Source organism: Schistocerca nitens, chromosome 2, assembly GCF_023898315.1.
Source record: "Schistocerca nitens isolate TAMUIC-IGC-003100 chromosome 2, iqSchNite1.1, whole genome shotgun sequence".
NCBI classification, from domain to species: Eukaryota; Metazoa; Arthropoda; class Insecta; order Orthoptera; family Acrididae; genus Schistocerca; species Schistocerca nitens.
The window spans coordinates 1004517917-1004542791 of NC_064615.1; the positions used below are offsets into that span (position 1 = coordinate 1004517917).

The following is a 24875-nucleotide window of genomic DNA, read 5'->3' on the forward strand; positions in this document are numbered from 1 at the left end:
ATCTTGATTAATGGCCACCTGTCCGACAAAATTGTAATTAGGAGATCTATCAAGCAAGGCTGCCCCCTATCAGTGGCATTATACACCATTGCAGTAGAATCCTTACTTGTAAGCATAACCCAGCGATCACTTGAAATCAACAGTGGCTTGCATTGCTTATTCCAACGATGTCTGCTTCGCAGTACGATCTGTAGCAAATCTGATGGAGGTGGAGAATTTCATCACTGGCTTCAACACAATCACTGGTGGAAAACTAGACGAGAGCAATGTGATAATGTTCCGTGTACGAGGAGGCATTGATGATGGTATCCATCTCAATTGGTATGCAATGAGGGCACAACACACATCTCTGTCTGCTGGGGTACAGTACCAGACGTAATTGCAACAAAAAACCAGACAAACATGCTGCACAAGGTCAGAGCTGCAACATGCATTTATTCTGACAGGGAATTAGATCTCCTGCAAAGAGTACACACAGTCAGAATATCTATAGCGAGCAAAATGTACTTTGGGGCCAAATCCTACCAGTCTCAAATCACCTAGCAGACAGCATGCAGAAGGCATTCTGTTGGTATGTCTTCAGAGGCTGCATTTTCAAAGTAAGCTTTGAAATGTTGTTTTGTAGGGCGGGCAACCACAGCCAAACCTCGGCATTTTTCCAAAGAAAATTCCGCACTGGCTGTATGAATGATTTTTGTTAAATCTGTGACTGGTTTCGCACCACTTATCGGTGCATCCTCGGTCCATATACGCTATTTATAACATAGTAACGTTGAACATTGCCCTGTAGGCACTCCCCACCATTCACGTCCGATATACCGCCATCTGGTGAAAGTGGTAGTTAAAATTAAATTTTTTTTTTTAAAAAAAGAGACTCCTCTCAACTTGCATGGTCATTGCTGCTCCCATCATTTAAAAAATTTTTAAAAAAGATTTTTAAATTTTAACTACCGCTTTCAACAGATGATGGTATATTGGATGTGAATGGTGGGGAGTGGCTACAGGGCAACGTTCAACATTACTATGCTATAAATAGCGTATATTGCCCGAGGATGCACCGATAAGTGGTGCAAAACTGGTCACAGATTTAATAAAAATCATTCATACAGCCAGTGAGGAATTTTCTTTGAAAAAAGCTTTGAAATGTTGACCTTATCAGTCTCACGAGGCGGGATTCATCTTGTCAGTGCCAGACATAAGTGTCGGATATTACTAATAAACCATATGCATAAAACTATATGGCACACAGAGCTTAAGAACTTAACACTAAATTGGAAGCCATGCAGTATAATGCCACCCATAATCTTTTACCATATTAGACTCTACTACTGTGAGTTTCGTTACATACGACAAGCTGACAACATTCATCCACCTTATATCAATGCAAAAATCTATAGTTTTCTCACAACAGATGGTAGAGAAAACTGAGTCATTAAAAGATACCTGCAAGCTAAGTGGAATACCATCTGGTGAAACATCCATAGCTCTGTATTGCTATCGCGTGTCCGGACTACATGGTGTCCAACCATCGACGACAGAGTTCCAACCAATGAGAACATCCACCTGAGCCCCACACCCCGTGTATGATATGCGGTCACATATACACCTTAATTCACAGGTTCACCTGTTGTCACAGTACACATGCCAAATAGACACGATACTTGACCACACGGTTCCACCCAACATCGACATCATGGAATTAACTAGACCAGAAAAATTAAGATAACAACGCATGAATCAAAATGCCACCATTTGGATTTTAGATCACACAGCTGCTTATATTATCAGTCATCGTTGCACAACACTTGAATAATATTGTGCATGTATGGAACATAAACATGCAAAGATAAGAGGACAAAGATTACGTTGACACGTATGGTAACATGTTGGAAATTATGGTGCAGATATGAATCAATTTATTTTAGTTACTATTTAGTACAAAACATCATATCACAAGAACATGGAAAAACCAGCAAAGCTGACAGATTAGATTAGATTAGATTAATACTAGTTCCATGGATCATGAATACGATATTTCGTAATGATGTGGAACGAGTCAAATTTTCCAATACATGACATAATTAAGTTAATTTAACAACATACTTAAGTTAATTTAACAACTTTTTAATTTTTTTGTGTTTTTTATTTATTTATTTTTTATTTTTTAAATATTTTTTTGTTTTTTCTTTTTTTTTCTTAATTTATATCTAAAAATTCCTCTATGGAGTAGAAGGAGTTGTCATTCAGAAATTCTTTTAATTTCTTCTTAAATACTTGTTGGTTATCTGTCAGACTTTTGATACTATTTGGTAAGTGACCAAAGACTTTAGTGCCAGTATAATTCACCCCTTTCTGTGCCAAAAGTTAGATTTAATCTTGAATAGTGAAGATCATCCTTTCTCCTAGTATTGCAGTTATGCACACTGCTATTACTTTTGAATTGGGTTTGGTTGTTAATAACAAATTTCATAAGAGAGTATATATACTGAGAAGCTACTGTGAATATCCCTAGATCCTTAAATAAATGTCTGCAGGATGATCTTGGGTGGACTCCAGCTATTATTCTGATTACACGCTTTTGTGCAATAAATACTTTATTCCTCAGTGATGAATTACCCCAAAATATGATGCCATATGAAAGCAATGAGTGAAAATAGGCGTAGTAAGCTAATTTACTAAGATGTTTATCACCAAAATTTGCAATGACCCTTATTGCATAAGTAGCTGAACTCAAAAGTTTCAGCAGATTATCAATGTGTTTCTTCCAATTTAATCTCTCATCAATGGACACACCTAAAAATTTGGAATATTCTACCTTAGCTATATGCTTCTGATTAAGGTCTATATTTATTAATGACATCATACCATTCACTGTACTGAACTGTATGTACTGTGTCTTATCGAAATTCAGTGAGAGTCCATTTACAAGGAACCACTTAGTAATTTTCTGAAAGACAGTATTGACAATTTCATCAGTTAATTCTTGTTTGTCAGGTGTGATTACTATACTTGTATCATCAGCAAAGAGAACTAACTTTGCCTCTTCATGAATATAGAATGGCAAGTCATTAATATATATTAAGAACAACAAAGGACCCAGGACTGACCCTTGTGGAACCCCATTCTTGATAGGTCCCCAGTTTGAGGAATGTGCTGATCTTTGCATGTTATGAGAACTACATATTTCAACTTTCTGCACTCTTCCAGTTAAGTACGAATTAAACCATTTGTGCACTATCCCACTCATGCCACAATACTTGAGCTTGTCTAGCAGAATTTCATGACTTACACAATCAAAAGCCTTTGAGAGATCACAAAAAATCCCAATGGGTAGTGTTCGGTTATTCAGATCATTCAAAATTTGATTGGTGAAAGCATATATGGCATTTTCTGTTGGAAAACCAGAACTATACTATGTAAATGTTCTTATTATTTCCAATTTTTTTTACTTCATCTGGCAAGGAGCCAGTATTAGTTTCTACAAGAAGCCATTTTAAATCATCAGAAGATTACTTTCATCTACTTGAAGACAGGTATCACTTGCCATACTGACATGGCACTATTCTTTTTAGTTACGGAAAAGTTTAAGAAAAATACAGGAAGACAAAAAAAAATTTCTGTTTCACAGCTACCCAGAAGATTATTTTGTGAGCGATAGCAAGGTATTGCTTGAAATTTGTTTCTGCTTCTGCTGGCTTTTTCAAGCTCCTGTTTCTTCCATTACAAATATCAACATCCTATATTTACGTGCAAGACAAAATATTTTTCAACAAGAATATTTTGAAGATTTGATAATTAACCAGCCCATTGTGGATTAATGCACTGGTGTGAGGAATATTAAAGATTCTAAAAAAACTATTTTGTAAGATCCACGTGTTGCCACCTGTATACAAGGGATTAATTTATCTTTGTGGTTCAATGATGGATGTGGAACAGTTTACTACAGGGAAAGGAATTCTTTACTTTAAAGTGCTGTTTGAACATAAAACTATTGGAAACAGTGCAAAAATAATTTTGGTGAATCCTGTTCTTAATCCTTACAAACTGTTAATTGTATGTGCATTTAGCACATATTTGAGTGTTCACATACAAAGAAAATTTTACTATAAAGTGAACTTAAGGTGTGGTTTGCACTTTTTAAGTGTTGGATACAGTACAGAAATATTTCCTTTGTGAATCTAGAACAAGTTCTTTTAAAATGTTAATTGTGTTTGCATTCAGTGCTTATTTATGTATGTATACATTAAAATGCTCATATGTAACAAAAAAATATATACTGACAAGGGAACCTCCCCATCGCACCGCCTTCAGATTTAGTTATAAGTTGGCACAGAGGATAGGCCTTGAAAAACTGAACACAGATCACTCGAGAAAACAGGAAGAAGTTGTGTGGAACTATGAAAAAGATAAGCAAAATATATAAACTGAGTAGTCCATGTGGAAGATATGCAACATCAAGGATACTACAAGCTCCGGAGCGCCGTGGTCCCTTGGTTAGCGTGAGCAGCTGCGGAACTAAAGGTCCTCGGTTCAAGTCTTCCCTCGAGTGAAAAGTTTAAGTTTCTATTTTCAGACAATTATTATCTGTCCATCCGATGTGAGTGATGGGAGTGATTATCACATCCACAAGAAAACCTAAATCGGGCAAGGTAGAGGAATCTATTTACCCATTCGCCAAGTGTACAAGTTAGGTGGGTCGACAACATATTCCTGTCATGTGACGCACATGCCGTGACCAGTGTTGTATAGAATATATCAGACGTGTTTTCCTGTAGAGGAATCGGTTGACCTATGACCTTGCAATCAAATGTTTTCGGTTCCCATTGGAGAGGCATGTCCTTTTGTCTACTAATCGCACGGTTTTGCGGTTCGGTCGCAAAACACAGACACTAAACTTATTACAGTGAACAGAGACGTCAATGAACGAACGGACAGATCATACCTTCGCGAAAATAAAGTAAGTAAACTTTTCACTCGAGGGAAGACTTGAACCAAGGACCTCTCGTTCCGCAGCTGCTTACGCTAACCACGGGACCAAGGCGCTCGTGAGCTTAGAGTATCCTTGATGTTGCTTATCTTTCACATGGACTACTCAGTTTAAATATTTTGCTTATTTTTTTCATACTTCCACACAACTTCTTCCTGTTTTTTCGATTGATCTGTGTTCAGTTTTTCAAGACCTATCCACTGTGCCAACTTATAACTAAATCTGAGGGGGGGTGCGATGGGGAGGTTCCCTTGTGAGTAGTAGGTGCCTGTCCAATCTACTGGCTATTATACCATGTATCCTTTGCCATGGTGACATGAATGAGTGGCATCAGGACAGACGCTCCACAATGAAACAAATGAAACTTACTCATACCGATGGCAATGCCAACACAGCCATCTCAGGAGATAGAAAACCAGGTTTCGATGCAGAAACTTAGATATCTGTGGTGTTTCCATCTCTGACCACACCATGGTGCCATGGTGATTCCATGGTGACTCATGTTACATTTTGAAATCAGTGTTTTATTATGTTGACTTGTTATTAATCTATAAACCATATTTTCTTTTGTAAATCATTACAAATTGTGTTATTCAGGCAAAGATCTTGAAGTGTTATTTAAGCAGGAAAGAGCATTAAAGTTAAAGAACAAGAAAGTAATTTATGTTGTGACTCGTGTTACAAATTTGGGACACCCTATTCCCAATGTGCATTTGAGGTCAAAAGTGTCCTCAAACTATTAGGAGTATGGATCTGGTTTTTATCACAGGAAATGCGTATTAGGTTGGTATTCAAATCAAAGAGTTACAGATTTCTAAAAATATTTATACCATGTGAAATATTGTAATATATTGAAAAAGGCACATGACTCGATGTTACATGACTCGTGTTACTTCCTACTTCTTGTTGGAAAAACTTTTTTCCAACAAGCAGAGAAATGAAAATGTGACAATATGTGCCAAATAAGATAAACTTAAAATTTCACTTTTCAAACACTATGAAAAATTATAAGAGCATGGCATCTGGGAAAATTAACTGTAAATTCAATTAAAAGCCAGAGAACTGAAAATATTCTCTTGCATTGACAACTTCAAGTGCATTGATTTTCTTTATAATTTCATCACATTTTACAGGCCATTTCAACTAGTGCCCAGAACACTCCATTGCACTGATAAAGTAAGAATTTCCAAAAACTGTACCTACTTCTCCAGCATTGAGTTTACTGTCATAGCCGGCCGGTGTGGCCGTGCGGTTCTAAGCGCTTCAGTTTGGAACCGCGTGACCGCTACGGTCGCAGGTTCGAACCCTGCCTCGGGCATGGATGTGTGTGATGTCCTTAGGTTAGTTAGGTTTAAGTAGTTCTAAGTTCTAGGGGACTGATGACCTCAGTAGTTAAGTCCCATAGTGCTCAGAGCCATTTGAACCATTTTACTGTCATATTCTACTTTGTACCAGTCTCCAATTTTCACACTTTCTATAGTTTCTTCAGTATGATGATCCACAGCAGCAGAATTCTTTGGAGACAGCAGATATGTTAGTAGTACTCCTTTCTTGTAGTGAAAGCAGTGAATGCTTTTTATGTTTGGTACTGATGGTGCTGAAGAAAATACTTGAGCCAGATTAAGTTTCACATTGATTCCTTGAATTTCATCAATAGACCCATGAAAAACCTGCATAGTTGTGGTACTTGCAGCTACCTGAGCGAAAGTTGATGAAGCACTTACTATGAATTTTCGGGTAGATGCAGCATTCCCTACTAGCTGTTCTGGAACTGCACCAATTCCATCTATGGCTCCTTTACAATGGAATTTAGCAAATAAGTTCTTATAGATTTCCACATTATGAAATGATTGAAATTGAGATACAGCAGCAGTAATATATTTGTTTTTAAATTGTGAGGCAGATCGATCTGACCAGATTGAAACTGCCTTCACATTTTCAGGTATAGTTGACAGTACCATGCTAATTTAAGCAATTGCAGCACTTGAGCCACGGCTTTATCCAGAGCACTGTGTGACTTATACAGTGACTAACTTAATTTACTAGGTTGTTGATCTTGCATCTTATGTTGCCTATGTTTTCTAACTCTCTCCCTAGTTTTAGTTCTTCTTTCTTCAACTAACAGTCCTTGCTTATGTTGACTCAACTGTGGAAACGTTTGTTTCTGCTTCTGCTGGCTTTTTCGAGCTTCTTCCACATGCTTCTTCTTAAATTCTTCATATTTTCCTTCACTTTTTAACATTTCCCTTCTTCTACTTAGTCTCTGCTGTTGCTAAGGGCATCCTCTTCTTCTAATTTTAAAATAATACAACTGTGACTCAGGTTATGTGACTCACATTACAAATTTAATTTTCTGTTTTTACAATATTGGTTGAAATTGGGAAATTTTTAGAAGTGATATTAGGTACACATTCACACTAAGAAGTAAATTACTGAACAAGGTAAAGTTATCTCTAATATCTGTCATGGTATAAAAACTTAATTATATGAAAGTAACTATTGTTACATGAAAGTTCATGCTGTTGTATTATATTGTTTACCCCAACCTATAATTTACCTACTTCAGTTTTACACTCTTTGTGCAATATGTTATGATATATAACAGTGATACAAATAATGATATGCTAATTCTAATATGTCAATTAGTTGAAATGAAGGTCCGAAATCTCCAACAATTCACTCTCTCATCATATAAAAATGGCTACAAGTTATGGAGAGAAAGCAATAATTGGCCACAAACCATTGTTGCCACACAGTAAAAGGTCCAGCCTTTTCAAAAACTATATAAAAAGTACCAAATTTTAAACTTTTAAATATCGTAAGTGTATTCTACTTTAAATGGAATATCTCAGCATGAGAATCAGGCAAGAAGAAATGGAGATAGACAGTTCGCCCAGTACTTGGAATGCTCCAGTACTGATGGAGGATATTTTGCAACAGTGAAGTCACTGTTTTTCATTGAAAATGTTGAGGGTAAGCATGGGGAAGTTGCGGCAACAAAGAAAATGACTTCCATTGGGACAACAGATGAATAACTGCACACTAACCTAGAGTAGTGTGTGGTAAATTTTGTTAGTCACATTCAGAGAGGATGATAGGGAAGACACTGGACTTAGTGTCTGAACATTCAATGGAAATTTTTTACCTGAGTAGTTAAGGTAATTGTGTATAGGTGTGATCTCAAGCCCTACTTCCATACATCTACCGATGCACGAAATGTCTGTGGTCTGGACACATGTCCTCCTGCCATACAAATCAACCTACTTATGGTATGTTTGGAAGGACAGTGCATGAGCATAGGCATTGCAAAGAACCCCCAACGTGTGTATACAGCCCAGGATACCACCCTTTCATTCACTAACAAGTTCAGTTCTCAAGGAAGAAGAAGAGAATATAAAACACTTGACCACCTACCATATGAAGATGCTGAAAAAAGTTTTAATGACTCCTTCTAATCAACATGACATCAAACTTCACCAAAATTATGAAAAAAACCACTCCTAGCCTGATGACAGTGAGGTATCAAACACCAGCTCCTCACCCTAGCTGCATATTAAAATCTGTTACACAGTTGAGGGAGAGAATCAACTCTCTCAGTCCATCAGATCCACAGAACAAATGGTAACCATCCCACCAGTGCAACCAGATACACACCGTTCTCATCTGGCATTACCAAGAAAGAGGACATCTACCAAGCTGCCCCCCTCCAAGGATGAAACAGACCAGCAGTCTAATGCCAGCCACTACCTGAAAGAGCCACAGGCTGCAGGTCATAGAAAAGGGCAATCATCTTCTGTCCCAGAAGCCAAGACAGGAAATACTCAAAGAAACAGAAACCTTACAGGGAGAAAAAGGAAAAATCAAGAGAGAAACCAGATTCAGCTCTTCAATTGATCTGGCTCACATTCCCCCTCAAGATTGAGTCTTGTTAGTACCAAGGTAGACCTGAGCAGTCAAGTGGAGCACAAATCAACATCAAAATAATTCATACTCCAGTTTCCTTTTTGCTGTTTCACTACCTTCGTCAACTGACTGAACACTTTGGCTAATGGCTTCTTACTCGACAGTTGGTGTGTTAACTCAGGAGACACTGATGTCAGAAACTCAACTTCCTAATATTAAAAATATTCAAATCTTGTTATTAATGAGGGGGCATCTGGAGGAGTCTGCGTGCTTATACGTTGGTCAGTTTCAATGAGCAGGTGCCTATAAACACTGCATTAGAAGCTGTGGCAGGGTTTATCTACTTTTCAGTTGGGATAATAGTGGGTAATATCTCTCTAACCTGAGAGAGAGAGAGAGAGAGAGAGAGAGAGAGAGAGAGAGAGAGAGAGCAAGCAGGAGTGTCTGGAACAGTACATATTGTCTATGCGGGCTCATACCTCATTGTCTCAAGTGTGGACTAAACTCCACTGCATCTGCGGCCACCAACCATTCACAGTAGTTTCTGGCACCTCCCTCAGTGGCAACATCTGTAATGATCACTGCTCATTGCTGAATGTTACAAGGCACACTTCACCAAACAACCAGCTGCAATGACTATCATCCTAATTTCCTAACCTGGAAATACATGGTGGATCAAAACTACTTATTCTTCCACGTACAAGGCTTGTAAACTTCCAGTGTTCCATTTAGTGCATGGAAGCCCCACAGAGCTTCAGCAGTGTGTTGAGACAGCCCCTGGCCTGATAAAATCCATTGTCAAATACTTAAGCACCTTATAAATGACAGTGTAAAACACATCATCAGGGTTTTCAGTCATATTTGTCAAGGAGAGTTTCCCTCCCAATGTTGGGAGAGTGTTAGGTTTCCTTTCATAAAACCAGTGAAAGGCCTACCAATTTTGTCTTAATTATTGACCTATCTCTTTAACAAATGGGCTCTGTTGGTGTGCGGAAGTAACGGAAAATTAATTGCAGTTTCAAAGCAGCCTTTGGGCACTCTGTTCCATCACAGGCCAATTGATACACCTGGAATCTGCATTGCAAAAAGATTTTGGACATTGCCGACAACTGATACCCCTGTTCTTTGATTTGCAGAAGGTGTGTGATACTACTTGACGGCATCACATCCTCTCAACACGGCTGAGAGCAGTTTTCAATGTTGCTTACCCACTTTTATACAGAATTTCCAATCTCTCTGACCAGATAGATTCAGCTCACATATAGAGAATTTCCTATCTCTATGGCTGTTTTGGTTCCAGATAGTTTCAGCTCTCAGCAACCAACATGTGCTGGAAAGGAGTCCCTCAAGGATCAGTTTTGAGTGGAACCCCCTTCACCTTTGCAAGCAATGGCATAGTCACTGCCATGGACAGTGGTCTCACTTTCACTGTATGTGGATGACCTATGCCTGTATTACAGCCCCACAACATTATGCATCATGGAGTGCCAACTTCAGAGAGCCACACAGAAAGTACGAAACTGGGACCTGAATCATTGGTATCCATTTTCTCCCATACCCCTGTCATGCACTGTTGTTGACTCAGGACTGTGTCAGAACTTTACCTGGGTTACCAGTTACTTGAAGTTGTTGCAGATTTCAAATTTTAGGCCTTTTATTTCACAATAAGTTAAATTGTTATCACATGTATGCCAGCTAAAGGCAAATTGCATGAGGAAACTAGATACCCTTTGATTTCTAGAATGAAATTTCACTCTACAGCAGTGTGTGCGCTGATATGAAACTTCCTGGCATATTAAAACTATGTGCCGGACCGAGACTCGAGCTCCGGACCTTTGCCCTTTGCAGGCAAGTGCTCTACCAACTGAGCTACCCAAGCATGACTCACGCCCCATCCTCACAGCTTTAATTCTGCCAGTACTCTTCGATTTCTCAGCAACCGTTCCTGGGGAGCTGACCACTCAGTTCTTCTCCAAGTCTACAAAGCTTTTATCTTAGGCCACTATGAATGTGTTGTTTATGGATTGACCATGCCATAAGTACTGGGCCTGAAATATCCTGTACATTACAATGGTGTGCGATTGGCAACTGGAGTCTTCTATTCAAATCTCATGGACAGCCTCCTGTTTCAAGAGGGTAAGTTGCCAACAACTCTTGGGAAGCTATTTGGTCACAGTCTGTCAACTTCATCGTGTTACTTGATTCTCTTTCACGACAAACAGATCAGACTGTTTATGAGCTGCCCAAAAATATGTAAACCAGTTCGGGCTACATTTGGAGGGTTTGTGTTGGACCTCCAACTTCCCTCTTTTTATCTTTACAGTGAAACCTCTATATAACGTTTTTCAAGGGACCACAAATTCTGAACACTGTATAAAGGAAAACACTATAAAGAGGAAGGCTTCCAAATAATAATTATAGGGCATCAGCTAGGACAAATGATGCCACAGATGACATTTTAAATTTTCACAACACTGTAATATGATATTCATTGCAAATGATCAATGTATGAAATGATTAGTTTTTTTGTAATTAAAACTTGGGGCCCGGTAGGTGGATGGGTGAAAGTAAATGGCACCAAAAAGATCGCAAGCAGAATGTGCGTCACATGTCACGTGACCAGGTTCTGCCGCTGACATGTGGAACACGCTGAGCGCAGTCTTTCCGAGCCGGTGCAAACTGTGAATCCACAGAACGGAAAACGATGCGTCTACATCCAGTCACTTAAACATTATAAAGAGGTAAATAATTGACCAGGGTTCCAAAAATATGAGCATTATATGGAGGAAATTGTAATATAGAGGAAACACAGTAAACAGGAACATTTAACGTTGTTTATATGGACTTTTAGTCGGGGACCGAAAAAAACAGGTGTAACATAGAGGAAAACATTATATGGAGGAACGTTATAAAGAGGTTTCTCTGTATACACAGAGTTCCCCTTCAGCATCCCCCCACCCAATGATGTGTACCCAATTCTGTGATTTGGATGGATTTCGTCTGTTGCTCAAATGAAAATACAGACTCCACCAATCTCTGACACTTATTTCATTTGATTCTTCATGACTGCCACAATCTGGAATGCATTTACACAGGTGATAAAGGTGGCTATGCTTTTGCCTATGCAAGGGAGCACAAAAAAACATTCTGTGCCGAGTACATGCAGTGTGTACACTGTAGAGTTGGTAGACATATCTCACACTTTGAAACACATCAAAACTCTTGCAGCAAAGAGCTTCCTGGTTTGTAGGAGCTCCATTAACTGCTTGCAAGGAATATATCAGTGCTTCCCCAGAAACATTTTTGTTACTAACACCCAAGATTTGCTAGTTGACCTCCACAGCTTCAGAACCATTATAAAATTCGTCTGGACACAGAGCCACATGGGCATACTGGGAAATGAACTCACTGAAAAATTAGCTCAGGAAGCAATCACAAGAGACAAACTTGTACTCAGAGTACAGATACTGAAATATGTTTGCAACTGAGACATCAAATTTTGAAAACAAGGGATATGAAATGGCAAGCTACCACAAGCCTCGACAAGCCGAAGGCAATCAGTGGGGTCATCAAGGCATGAGATACTTCTCTCCAAGCCTCTCGGAAAGATACAATTATTCTGTGCTGACTGTGTGTCGGCTGTAACAGATTTACCCACAAGTTCCTTTTGCATCAAGATGATTCACCTCATTGCAATTGGGGTTGACCTCTCATGGTAGCCAATATTCTCACAGTGTGTACCCTACTGACTAATCTGAGACAAGCCATGAATCGGTCTTACCTCCCTGACCATGATACTTGGCAGACAATGGCATAGCTGTTAAAAAAGTCATACTTTTCCTGAGAGAAACTGGGTATTAACAACAAAATGTAATGCACGTCAATGTTAGGTGTCAGAGATGGCTGTGGAGGGAACACCTCTCACCCTGATATGCTCAGAATGGTTTCCAGCTGCGTCCTCCCCCCAACACTGTCATGCATTTTTAAATTTCTGTGTAGCTATTTATTTATCTTAGTGTTTAAGCTACTAAACACTCTAATCAAGTCTTCATTTTCTCACCCTATTTTCGTCATACTGAATCTGATGACTCTTCCTGGTGTATCCTTCTGTTACATTGGTGTGGAATGTGCATGGAGTGTGTGCTTCCTGCCACAGATAGCTGTCATAGGTAGCCACCAGCTGTGGTCACTTCCATAGCAGCAACCATTACCCGTGACTGGCTACAGGTTTAAGCTGTCTAGGTTTTATCTCACTTTCAACCCTCTGAATTAAATGTTTACTAGTACAGAGCTTGCAACCTGCCTTCTATCAAAAACTATCACATTTTTTTGAACAGATAAAGTTATTTAATATGTGCTTCAGGGGGCATTGATCAGAACTTATATTGGTAAATACTTATTGTAGATCTTCTCAAACAGTTGAGTTTACCATTTGCCCTATTATGCCTAATTGATATGAGTGTGATCACCATGTATCTAATAAAAGGAGCAGGAACCATTGGCATCCACAGAATTTATTGGTTATGGTGTGCCTGGTGCCTGGTTGGAACCCTTTGGAGAGAGATGATATGAGCTGTAGTTTCTTCTTCTTCTTCTTCTTCTTCTTCTTCTTCTTCTTCTTTGCAAAATTTGTGTTCATATCCACTGGATGAAACTGGACAATAGGAGCCCTTGATACTTCTCCACTGTTAACATTTCAGTTTTCAGCTAGATACAGAGATGGTATTAAAACACTTCGGCTGTAAATTTGCAAATGAATTTTTGTTGGATAATTGTGGCCACACACTGTTATTCTTGTAGAGGGTTGTGCTTGAAAGTAATGCCTCTGAATTCTTTATTCTGTTCTCAATGTCAGTTGAAGCGTTACACATCATGCATATTATTCGGTTGACTTTACCACATTTGCTGCCCTCAGGGGCTCAGCATACATTTGCCGAATACGTGCTTTGTGACTGTGGGGTTCGTGAGTTGGGGACTGGTAAGCACTGTCAGTCATCTGCCATTGTAAGCTCTGGGCATGCTTCAGCAACCACTGAGCAGTGCGGCGGTGGAACATTGTGTGTCTCAGGGAACAGGGATCTTGGCTTGACCACCCAGATCCCAAGGTTGGAATAAACCTGTATTTAAAAACCTCAATCTCAAGGTGTGCTGCAAGCTGTTGAGATACGTGGCTGTTGAGATGGAACAGTCATTAGCAGGCAATCTCTGTGGAACCTGCTGCCCTTTAGTTGTATAAGTCTTACTCAAGCACATCAGACTCTGTCTGAAGGGACCCTTATTTCCCATTTCCCTAGCTGCTCGTGGGACCAAGGTGGAACCCTTGAAATCATCTCCTCCTCCTCCTCTTCCTCCTCCTCCTCCCAGTGGAAAGGGTATACCACATAGGGTAACCACACCCAATCCTCCATAAGAATGGGGGAGGCTAGCCCTCCTGATAATTGGAATCATTTGAATTATAGTAAAAGGGCTCAAGGAGTCATAAATCAGAATGTAATTTTGGTGATGAAGAGGAAAGAAGTGATGTTTGAAAAAGTTTCCCCCTTCTATATCCATAAAGGCTTGGATGGACTTGCTGGAAGCCTGAACTCTATAAAGCAGCTGAGGTATGGTTCCCTCCTGGTAGAGACTAAGGGGGCAAAGCATGTGGAACTACTTAGGAAGTCTGAAAAGTTGAGTGAATATGACATAATTGTTGAATTGCATAACTCTCTTAACTCCAGCAAGGGTGTGGTCACATGCTGTGACATTATGGACATCGACATAGCCGAACTTAAATGAGAACAGGCGTTACAGGGAATAGTGGACGTAGAGAAAAGGATGTGTAGGAATAATGGAGAAATTGAGAAGACTGCTACCTTCATTGTGATGGTCAGTTCTCCAATGCTGCCTGACCACATCATAACAGGCTTCCTCTGACTTAGAGTTAGGCTTTATATACCTAACCCCATGTGCTGCTACAAATGCCAGCATTTTGGTCACACAACTCTAGCAGGTTGCAGGTGTGAAGCAACCTGTAAAAAATGTGGAAAGGCAACCCATGAAACTGGGATTGACTGTCCACCTACAGCAGTCTGCATTAACTGCTCTGGGAGCCATCCATTCTGGGGCCAAGACTGCCTTATTTTTGCAGAGGAACGAAAAATACAATAACTAAAAGTTATCAGGTGGATCCCCTATGCAGAAGCCATAAAAGGCAAATAAGGTGATGACATCTCCCATCTTTACCACTTCTTATGCTTCTATGGCTTAAAACCTGTTACTTGCATGCATACATGCCAAGGAAAAATGAGTAAGGATAAAGCAATCCAAGAAGCTGCCACATAAAAGACCAGCAACAATTCTGCACTGAGTGTCAAAGAAGGCATACGACAAGCCGAATGCCTCTCAAGCCCCCTTTCCCCCCCTCATCCTCGAAGGGACAGGGTGCAGGCAAAGGTTCATGACATTTGGTCAAAAGCTGTCCTGAGTGCCATCAGACATCATTCATTCGTGTCTGGCTGATGAGAAGGACACCATGGAGCTAGATGTCTTGGATCCAAGCAGCCTCTCCCTATTGCTCTATAAGTGCTGCATCTCTGCAGTGCAAAGATAGGGTAAATTAAAACCCACATTGATGAAATGGCTGCCATACTACAGTGAAACTTGCAGAGGTTCAGGACGCATGTGGATGTACTCAGTCTCTTTTCTTAGGGTAGACCATTGTGTCTGCATCCCCAGGAGACTAATTTCCATCAGTTGTACACTCCTGAGCTACAAGGCAAGGTACTCCACAAAATGGATGACCTGAGTGGAGAGAGAGCTGGAGGAGGTGTAGGCATATTTGTTAGTACAGACTACCACTCCTCGCCTCTCCCACTTACAATGAATTTATAAGCAGTTGCCTTAACAATGCACGTGCATCATCCATTCACAATATGTTGCCTTTACCTTCCCCCACATTATGTACTCGGTGAAGAGGCCCTAACCAACCTTATTATTCAGCTCCCGTGCCCACTTCATCCTCTGTGGTGATTTTAATGCACACAATGTGCTTTGGGGCTCTGCAGCTGCCTGCCCCAGGGGCAGAGCAGTTGAGAGGCTTCTTATGTCATCATTCACATACTTGCTAAATACGGGACAGAGCACACATTTCTGCACAGCAACTGGGTCGTTCTCTGCCATTGATCTCTCACTTTGCTCTACAGCTTGTACTCGCACTGCTCAATTGGAAGTGGTTGATGACTTGCACAGAAGTGATCACTTCCCAATCTGGCTGGCTTCACCTGCCAGATGGAGAGGAACCCAAAAGGAAACTGCCATAATGGGTGCTCAGTAGAGCAGACTAGACACTTTATAACCAGTTGGCCCAGTTTGAACATTGTGGCAATGTTGAGGCATTGGTGGATCGTATTACCAAAATGATCCTCCATGCCACTTCAGCATCTATTTCACAGTCCATGGGATAATTGAAGAGGCAACCTGTCCCTTTGTGGAGTGACGAATGCCACACTGCAATAAGGACCAGGCATGTGGCTCTACATAGATTCAGTTGTCGACCAACTGTAGAGAATCTTGCGCCTTTCTGGTGGCGAAGGCAAAGTGTTGCCTGATTATTCAAGAGAGCGAGAAGAAGTTGTGGCAACAGTTCCTGAACACCATTCATCGTTCCATGAAGAGTTCTGTTATATAGGAGACCATCAGGAAAATTTCTGGGAGAGGAGGGAGTGTTCTATGGCTGCTGTAATGGGGAACGGCACTCTCCAAACCAGTTCGCAAGACATTGCCCAGACTATGGTGGCCTATTTTGCCACAAGTACTGCAACCGCCAGACAGGATCCAGGTTTCCAGTGCCGGAGTGGTTGCTGAGAGTAGTTGTTTGGACTTACAGTCCCCCTCTGATGAAGATTACAACTGCCCATTTTCCCTGTGGGAACTGGATTCTGTATTGTCTGCTGCTCGTGACACATCCGCTGGTCATGATAGAATCTATTACAGTATGCTGCAGCACCTCACAAGGTGAAACAGACATCCTCTTGGCACTTTTTAATGTCATTTGGGCATCGTGTCACTTTCCTGACTCATGGTGTGAGGCAGTTTTAATTCCTCTTTTAAAATGTGGAAAAGACCGTACGTGCTCAAGTACTTATCGTAGTGTTTTCCACACTAGCTGCATGGGAAAGACCTTGGAGTAGATGGTTAACTGCCACCTCGTCCGGACCTTAGAATCTAGGTAACTCCTTAGTTGCTTTTAGTACGGGTTCAGGAGGTATAGCTCCACCTTTGATAATGTGGCCCTCCTGTAGGCAGCTATACAACAGGCTGCCCTATGCCGGCATCACCTTCTGGATATATATTTTGACATCGAGGAGGCCTACAGTACTACATAGAGGCATCTTATCCTCGAGAAGCTTCACGAATGAGGGTTTCATGGAAGTCTTCCCATTTTTATCCGGTCCTTTCTCTTGCCACGGTATTTTTTATATTGAGTCGGTAACATCCTTTCTTATTGCGTTGAAGAAGAGAATGGTGTCCCTCAAGGTAATGTTTTTACCTGTAACTGTCTTTGCCATAGTTATTAATACTATTACGTCAGTAGTGAAAAGTCCTGTCCAATGTTCTTTGTTTTTGGATGACTTCTCTGTGTTTGGCTCTTCTTCAAGCCATGCTATGACAAAACGTCAGTTGCAACTAACTCTTAGACATTCAGATGAATGAGTGCAGAAGAGTGGTTTTAAGTTCTCAACCGAGAAGTCTGTGTGTGTGTGTGTGTGTGTGTGTGTGTCTGTGTGTGTGTGTGTGTGTGTGTGTGTGTGTGTGTGTGTGTTTTACCATTGTTGTTCCATTTTAAACTTTCCTGAGTTGGAGATGAGGGACATTGTTCTTACTTCTAAAGACGCAGTGAGGTTTATAGGCCTCATATTTGACTGTAAACTTACATGATTGCCACAACTTATGAACCTGGAAAAATGGTGCCTTAAGGCTCTAAGTATTTCAAAATGTCTTGGGCAGAGTGTATGGGGAGCAGACAGGACTTGTCTGCTGCGGTTTTACAGTACAGTTGTGCGATCTCGGTTTGATTATGGGTACTTGGTGTGTGGGTCTACGAGACCTTTTTATTTAAAGATGTTAGACATGGTGCACCACGAAGGGATTCGGTTGGCCCCTGGTGCATACAGATCAAGCCCCATACCAAGCCTCTGTGCAGAGGCTGGTGAACCACTATTTCACATCAGACGACAGCTGCTTACGATGCGCCAGGCATATAAAACATTGTCCACACCATACACACCCATGTACCATACCATTGCTTGGCATCCAATGGAAAGGCTTTCTCGTAACCAGAAATGGGCAACAAGGCCCTAAGGGATTCATGCACAGGAGTAGCTTTTGATATGGATGTGGCCAGTCTTCATGTTTTACATTGCAGTTGGAGCAGTTTTCCACCGTGGCTCCTCCGGAGGCCCAGAGTTATTATAGACTTGACCAATTTTAAGAAATATCATATGTCAGATTTTACATTTCGATCTGTTTTTTAACATTTTAGATATACAGCACAGTTTCACAGTAATGTACACTGATGGCTGCAAACTAGGCAATTCCCTTGGCTGCTCTGTCATGTTCCTGACCATGTCGCTGGGATTCACCTTTGTTATGGGAATACAGTTTTCTCAGCAGAGCTCCACACGATCCAGAAAGCACTGGAGCAAGTGTGTCATATTCAGGGCAGACAGTTTCTCATCTCCTCCGATTCCTCCAGAACCTTACAGTTGTTACAGAATCTGTGTCCAGCTGAAAAATTAGCCCCTCTGATGTATGACCAACTATACATTCTCCAGCGGCAGATAAAGCAGGTGTCATTCTGCTGGGTGCCAGGTTGTGTAGGGATACAGGAAAATGAACAGGCCGAATGGGCTGCCAAGGAGGCCTGCAGAGGACAAGATGTGGCAAATTGACCTGTTTCCTTGTAGTTTGTCGTTTCTGCATTATATAAGTGTGGGGGTGAGGCATGGCTGGCAGTGATGGACAATAAGCTGTGGTTGGTGAAGTTAACTATCCGGCCATGGCGTTCCTCCTGCCAGTTACTCAGGCGGGATGAAGTGACCTGTACACATCTTCGCATCGGGCACTGCCCTCTTACACGTGGCTTCTTACTATGGTGAGAGGATCCCCTGTTTTGTGATGCTTGTGGTGTGCAAATCACCATATACCATATTTTAACAGATTTGCATTTTATACTGTGATGCAAGGGAATGGGCAAATATCGTTGGTGTCTGCTCTTTATTGTACCTGATGATGAGATGAATGTAACTGAAGTTTTGTGATGTGTCTGGACCGTTGCCTAAGCTTTTAGGCTGGAGGTTTTAGTGTGTTGCATAGTGGCTGGCCTCTCCTTTTTTATTCTTGCGGTCAGCCAGACACATCCATCTGATGTATTGTTTTAACTTCAAAAGGAGGGAGCACCAATGGAGTTCTGCCATAAAGGATCACAAACACCAAAAAGTTAAAGACCATGCCATCAACAGGCAACATCATGCTCACAGTGTTCTGAGATATTCAGGATGTGGTCCATTTGGAATTCATGCCTAAGGACACCACCATAAACTCTGCGAGGTACTGTGAAAACCTCAGAAAACTGAAAACACGAATTCAAAGAGTTTGTCCACGCCTGGAGAACCCTCTCCTTCAGCATGACAGTGCCAGACTACCGTATTTACTCGAATCTAAGCCGCACCTAAAAAATGAGACTCGAAATCAAGGAAAAAAAAAATTCCTGAATCTAAGCCGCACCTGAAATTTGAGACTCGAAATTCAAGGGGAGAGAACAGTTTTAGGCCGCACCTCCAAATCGAAACAAAGTTGGTCCATTGTAATATGAGACCCAATTTAGGTCAAACGAATGACGATACAGCTACAGTAGTTTGCTTAGAGTCGTAAGCTTAGAAGTTAAGCTTTACCAGGTAGCCATTGCTATGCGTCAGGCGCTCCGTCCGTATTTATACGGGTACCCTTCCTTTTTCACGTGCTTCGTCTGGTTTGAATTGATTGCTTATTTTTCTTTGGTCTGATAGGCGCCGTTCTCTTTGTTATAGGTGTTTACATCACTCTAAGCTGAAGAAGCATTACTGTACTGTGTCATGCACTGTTTGTTGCATTCTGATAATGAGTGTTTACGGCCTGTCGCCGCTCGCGACATGGCTTGCTTTTGTGCACGCTACCGCCGTTTTAAACGAAACAATAGCAAGAGACTGCAATTTGTTGTTACTTACACTGCAGCTTTCTTTGATAATGATCAACAAGAACCAAATAATAGACTGCGTATGGTAGAAGTTTTGAACGAGAGTTTAACAAAAATATTTCTCCGTTTGAAAATCTTTGCAGACGCCTCTTTAGTACATTTTCTGCACAGAAATTAGAGTCATCTTAGATTTAAAAATCTAGTCAATTGCCGTGCTTCATTTCTGACTGTATCACTATTAGGCATAAGAATAATACGAATATAAACATGACATGATACGTATATTCTTCCGCGTTTTCTGTTGTCTCATTCTAGTTTCGTAGTTTATTAGGCAGACAGAATTTAAATGAGATACCAGCAAACACGAAACAATACATGGCAAAATGTTTATATTCGTATTATTCTTATCGTGAAGAGAATACTGCATGTGATTCACAGTTCATAAAAGGTCCAATTAGCAACCATCTCTTCTCACAGATAGGAAAAAATTCAGAACGTAGAGTTGGCCATATTGACAAACATCCCAAACAGTCTTGCCAGTCGGATTTTCGTAGTACATTGAAATGCTGCTACATTCGAAGATGAACAATACGGAATTTGTATTTACTTCGTTGGATAATGTATGAAAATGCATTGGTCGAAACTCGGGGCGGAGAAAAAAGCTCATCTTCCATCTTTCTTTTTTTTTTAATTTATTTACTGACGCAGAGGTTTTGGCGCCAGTATTTATCTTTGTGCCTGCAAAACATGCCTGTGTAGCGCTACATACACTCCTGGAAATGGAAAAAAGAACACATTGACACCGGTGCGTCAGACCTACCATACTTGCTCCGGACACTGCGAGAGGGCTGTACAAGCAATGATCACACGCACGGCACAGCGGACACACCAGGAACCGCGGTGTTGGCCGTCGAATGGCGCTAGCTGCGCAGCATTTGTGCACCGCCGCCGTCAGTGTCAGCCAGTTTGCCGTGGCATACGGAGCTCCATCGCAGTCTTTAACACTGGTAGCATGCCGCGACAGCGTGGACGTGAACCGTATGTGCAGCTGACGGACTTTGAGCGAGGGCGTATAGTGGGCATGCGGGAGGCCGGGTGGACGTACCGCCGAATTGCTTAACACGTGGGGCGTGAGGTCTCCACAGTACATCGATGTTGTCGCCAGTGGTCGGCGGAAGGTGCACGTGCCCGTCGACCTGGGACCGGACCGCAGCGACGCACGGATGCACGCCAAGACCGTAGGATCCTACGCAGTGCCGTAGGGGACCGCACCGCCACTTCCCAGCAAATTAGGGACACTGTTGCTCCTGGGGTATCGGCGAGGACCATTCGCAACCGTCTCCATGAAGCTGGGCTACGGTCCCGCACACCGTTAGGCCGTCTTCCGCTCACGCCCCAACATCGTGCAGCCCGCCTCCAGTGGTGTCGCGACAGGCGTGAATGGAGGGACGAATGGAGACGTGTCGTCTTCAGCGATGAGAGTCGCTTCTGCTTTGGTGCCAATGATGGTCGTATGCGTGTTTGGCGCCGTGCAGGTGAGCGCCACAATCAGGACTGCATACGACCGAGGCACACAGGGCCAACACCCGGCATCATGGTGTGGGGAGCGATCTCCTACACTGGCCGTACACCACTGGTGATCGTCGAGGGGACACTGAATAGTGCACGGTACATCCAAACCGTCATCGAACCCATCGTTCTACCATTCCTAGACCGGCAAGGGAACTTGCTGTTCCAACAGGACAATGCACGTCCGCATGTATCCCGTGCCACCCAACGTGCTCTAGAAGGTGTAAGTCAACTACCTTGGCCAGCAAGATCTTCGGATCTGCCCCCATTGAGCATGTTTGGGACTGGATGAAGCGTCGTCTCACGCGGTCTGCACGTCCAGCACGAACGCTGGTCCAACTGAGGCGCCAGGTGGAAATGGCATGGCAAGCCGTTCCACAGGACTACATCCAGCATCTCTCGATCGTCTCCATGGGAGAATAGCAGCCTGCATTGCTGCGAAAGGTGGATATACACTGTACTAGTGCCGACATTGTGCATGCTCTGTTGCCTGTGTCTATGTGCCTGTGGTTCTGTCAGTGTGATCATGTGATGTATCTGACCCCAGGAATGTGTCAATAAAGTTTCCCCTTCCTGGGACAATGAATTCACGGTGTTCTTATTTCAATTTCCAGGAGTGTATATTCGACGGCAGAAGTTAGTTGTGGCGGCACCTACCAACATTTTTCAGAACTTCCACTTACGTTGCACTCGATTCTAAGCCGCAGGCGGATTTTTGGATTACAAAACACCGGAAAAAAGTGCGACTTAGATTCGAGTAAATACGGTACACAAGAGCTCTGTGATGTCTGCAACATTCATACCCCTTGGGTTCAATGTTCATCCTCCATGCCGACCCAACTTGGCCGCATCTGATTTTTATCCAAAAGTTAAAGAACACATTGGAGGAATTCACGTTTGTAGTGACGAAACAGTACAAGCAGAGGTGAGCTGTGGCTCTGTCAACAAAGTCAAACATTCTGCAGTGATGGTATCAACAAACTGATCTCTCGTTGGGAGAAACATTTTCATCATCAGCGTGATTATGTTTAAAGATAAATGTGTAGCCATGAAGAATGAAGATGCGGAATGTTGATAAAGTTAGTTTTGTTTAAAAATCTTTGAGTGTTCACATAAAAAATTCATGGGCATTACTTTTCAGCACATCCTCATAGATTTTTTAGTATTATACATTGTTTAATGTAATAGAAAGATTTCTTACTCAGAGCTTTTAATCTTCGATTCTTCATTAACTGAGTTTCATATTTCTTTCAGGAATCCCTGTTTCTCAGCAACATCTTCTGTACAACCTACAGGAACTTGATGACTCTTCATGCTTGATAGATTATTCAATTAAAGATGGAGCAACACTTAAGCTTGTGCTCTCGATGCGTGGAGGACCAATCAGCACAAGACGGCTTCCACCGACTGATGATACCACCTGGAAAGAATTAAGAGATTTTGTTGAAAGTAACAGGTAAAGTATACACGTATATTGGAAGTTACTAGATTTTATGCAGTTTTTTGTTTTGTGAACATTGTTCTGTAATTTATTTCTTGCATCTGTACTGAATTTTTCACAACTCTCTCTCTCTCTCTCTCTCTCTCTCTCTCTCTCTACATGTGTGTGTGTGTGTGTGTGTGTGTGTGTGTGTGTGTGTGTGTGTGCGTGCACACTATTTAAAACTTCCATGCTGATTAAAATTGTACTCTGGACTGAAACTGGAACCTATAACTTTGCTTTCCATGGGCAGTACTTTGACTGACTGAGTTATCGGACACAATTCATGACTTGTCTTCACACCTTGAATTCTGCCAGTAATTGTCCATACTTTCCAAACAATACAACAGCTCTCTTACATGATCTGTGCGATGAACACTTCTGGAAAAGGCTATTGTGGAGAAATGGATTAGCCACAGCCTAGAGCAGGCCTGTTTATTGATCTACTGGTATGATGGGAGGAGTAGTAGTGAGGGTAAGAGAGGGGAGTGGCATTGGAACAAGACAGCTTCACAAAACTCTGTGGCTGGTTGTAATGTTACATGGAGATGTATCACTTCAGTCACTCATTAACGTGTGTCATGGAAAATTTATTTACTAAGACAGTTGTATTATTGAGAAGTGACAATGAACTGAAATGTACAGCTACTTTAATATTTTAATGAAGTGAAGAACATGGGGCAGCTAATTATGAAACGTGATATTTCTTAGGATTAATGCAGCTCTATGATGAATGATGTTTTAGGATGAAATTTGAATTGAAAGAAATTTGTATTTTGAAACCATTTTATTTAAACATTAAAAATAAAAATGTAGGATGTCAATTAATATTAGGTATTTTGCTTTTCACTAAAGCATCAATATCTGGTACCAGTTTCTGAACAGTGCTAATTCAAAGAAAAGATTTTAAACAGAAGTCTGTCAGTGAGCTTCTGTGTGTAGATTTCATTCTCTTCATAGCAGAAAAAAGTTGTTGATGTAATTATATTGATCTGAACATCGACATAATCAAGCTACAGCCTTATAAAGTCATGGAAATTTCTCTTGAGGATAATTCATATAAAAGTCATGGAGAAGATCACTGAGTATATTTTGATACTGTTCAAAATACTGCTGTGTTCCCATCGCTAAAGATGACAACATGGAAAAATGAACTGTGTTCCCACTTCCTAGCTGTCTATTCCACAGAGAGGGTTTCATCTTAAAGCTCTGAATGTGGTCGTACATCTCAGTTATTAACTTGTTTTTAATCTTGCAATGCCAAATTCAAAACATTCATATGATGCGTAATATCACACAGGAAGGCCGAATCTGCTATCCACCATTCGTTTTTCAATTCAGCAACAACATTACTACTCATTTCCGTGAATGTACCTATCTACTCTGAAGTTAAAAGAAAATCTCTGACTCTTTACCATGACTCAGCCAGCATATTTCACTATGATATGTTACATCACCAGTGTGTTGCAAAAATCTCTTGTGGAATGTACAACAATTTTAGTACCCCTCATAAAGAGCCTCAAAACCAATATTTCGGCCATGTGTAGCCACTGCACAGCCTGTAGACACAGAGGTGAGATTCTTCTATTGCAGACCCATATTTTCAGAACTCTTGCATACAAGTGAGAATATCTGCCCCGTTTGAATTGTTTTTCATTGATACTTACTGTAAAGAAGACATGTCAAGTTGCAGAGTAAATCTTCTATGGTGATGAGACTAC

At 41.3% G+C, this 24875-nt stretch overlaps 1 protein-coding gene across 2 annotated transcripts in view; it reads left to right on the top strand.

Annotated features, from left to right (window-relative positions):
* The window catches only part of LOC126237352 (AN1-type zinc finger protein 4-like), a 97937-nt gene that overhangs the window by 37012 nt on the left and 36050 nt on the right, over positions 1–24875 (top strand). For both annotated transcript variants that reach the window (XM_049947417.1, XM_049947418.1), the window contains exon 2: positions 22929–23130. In XM_049947417.1, the coding sequence (XP_049803374.1) occupies positions 22929–23130 (202 nt within the window). The remainder of the gene's footprint in view (positions 1–22928; positions 23131–24875) is intronic.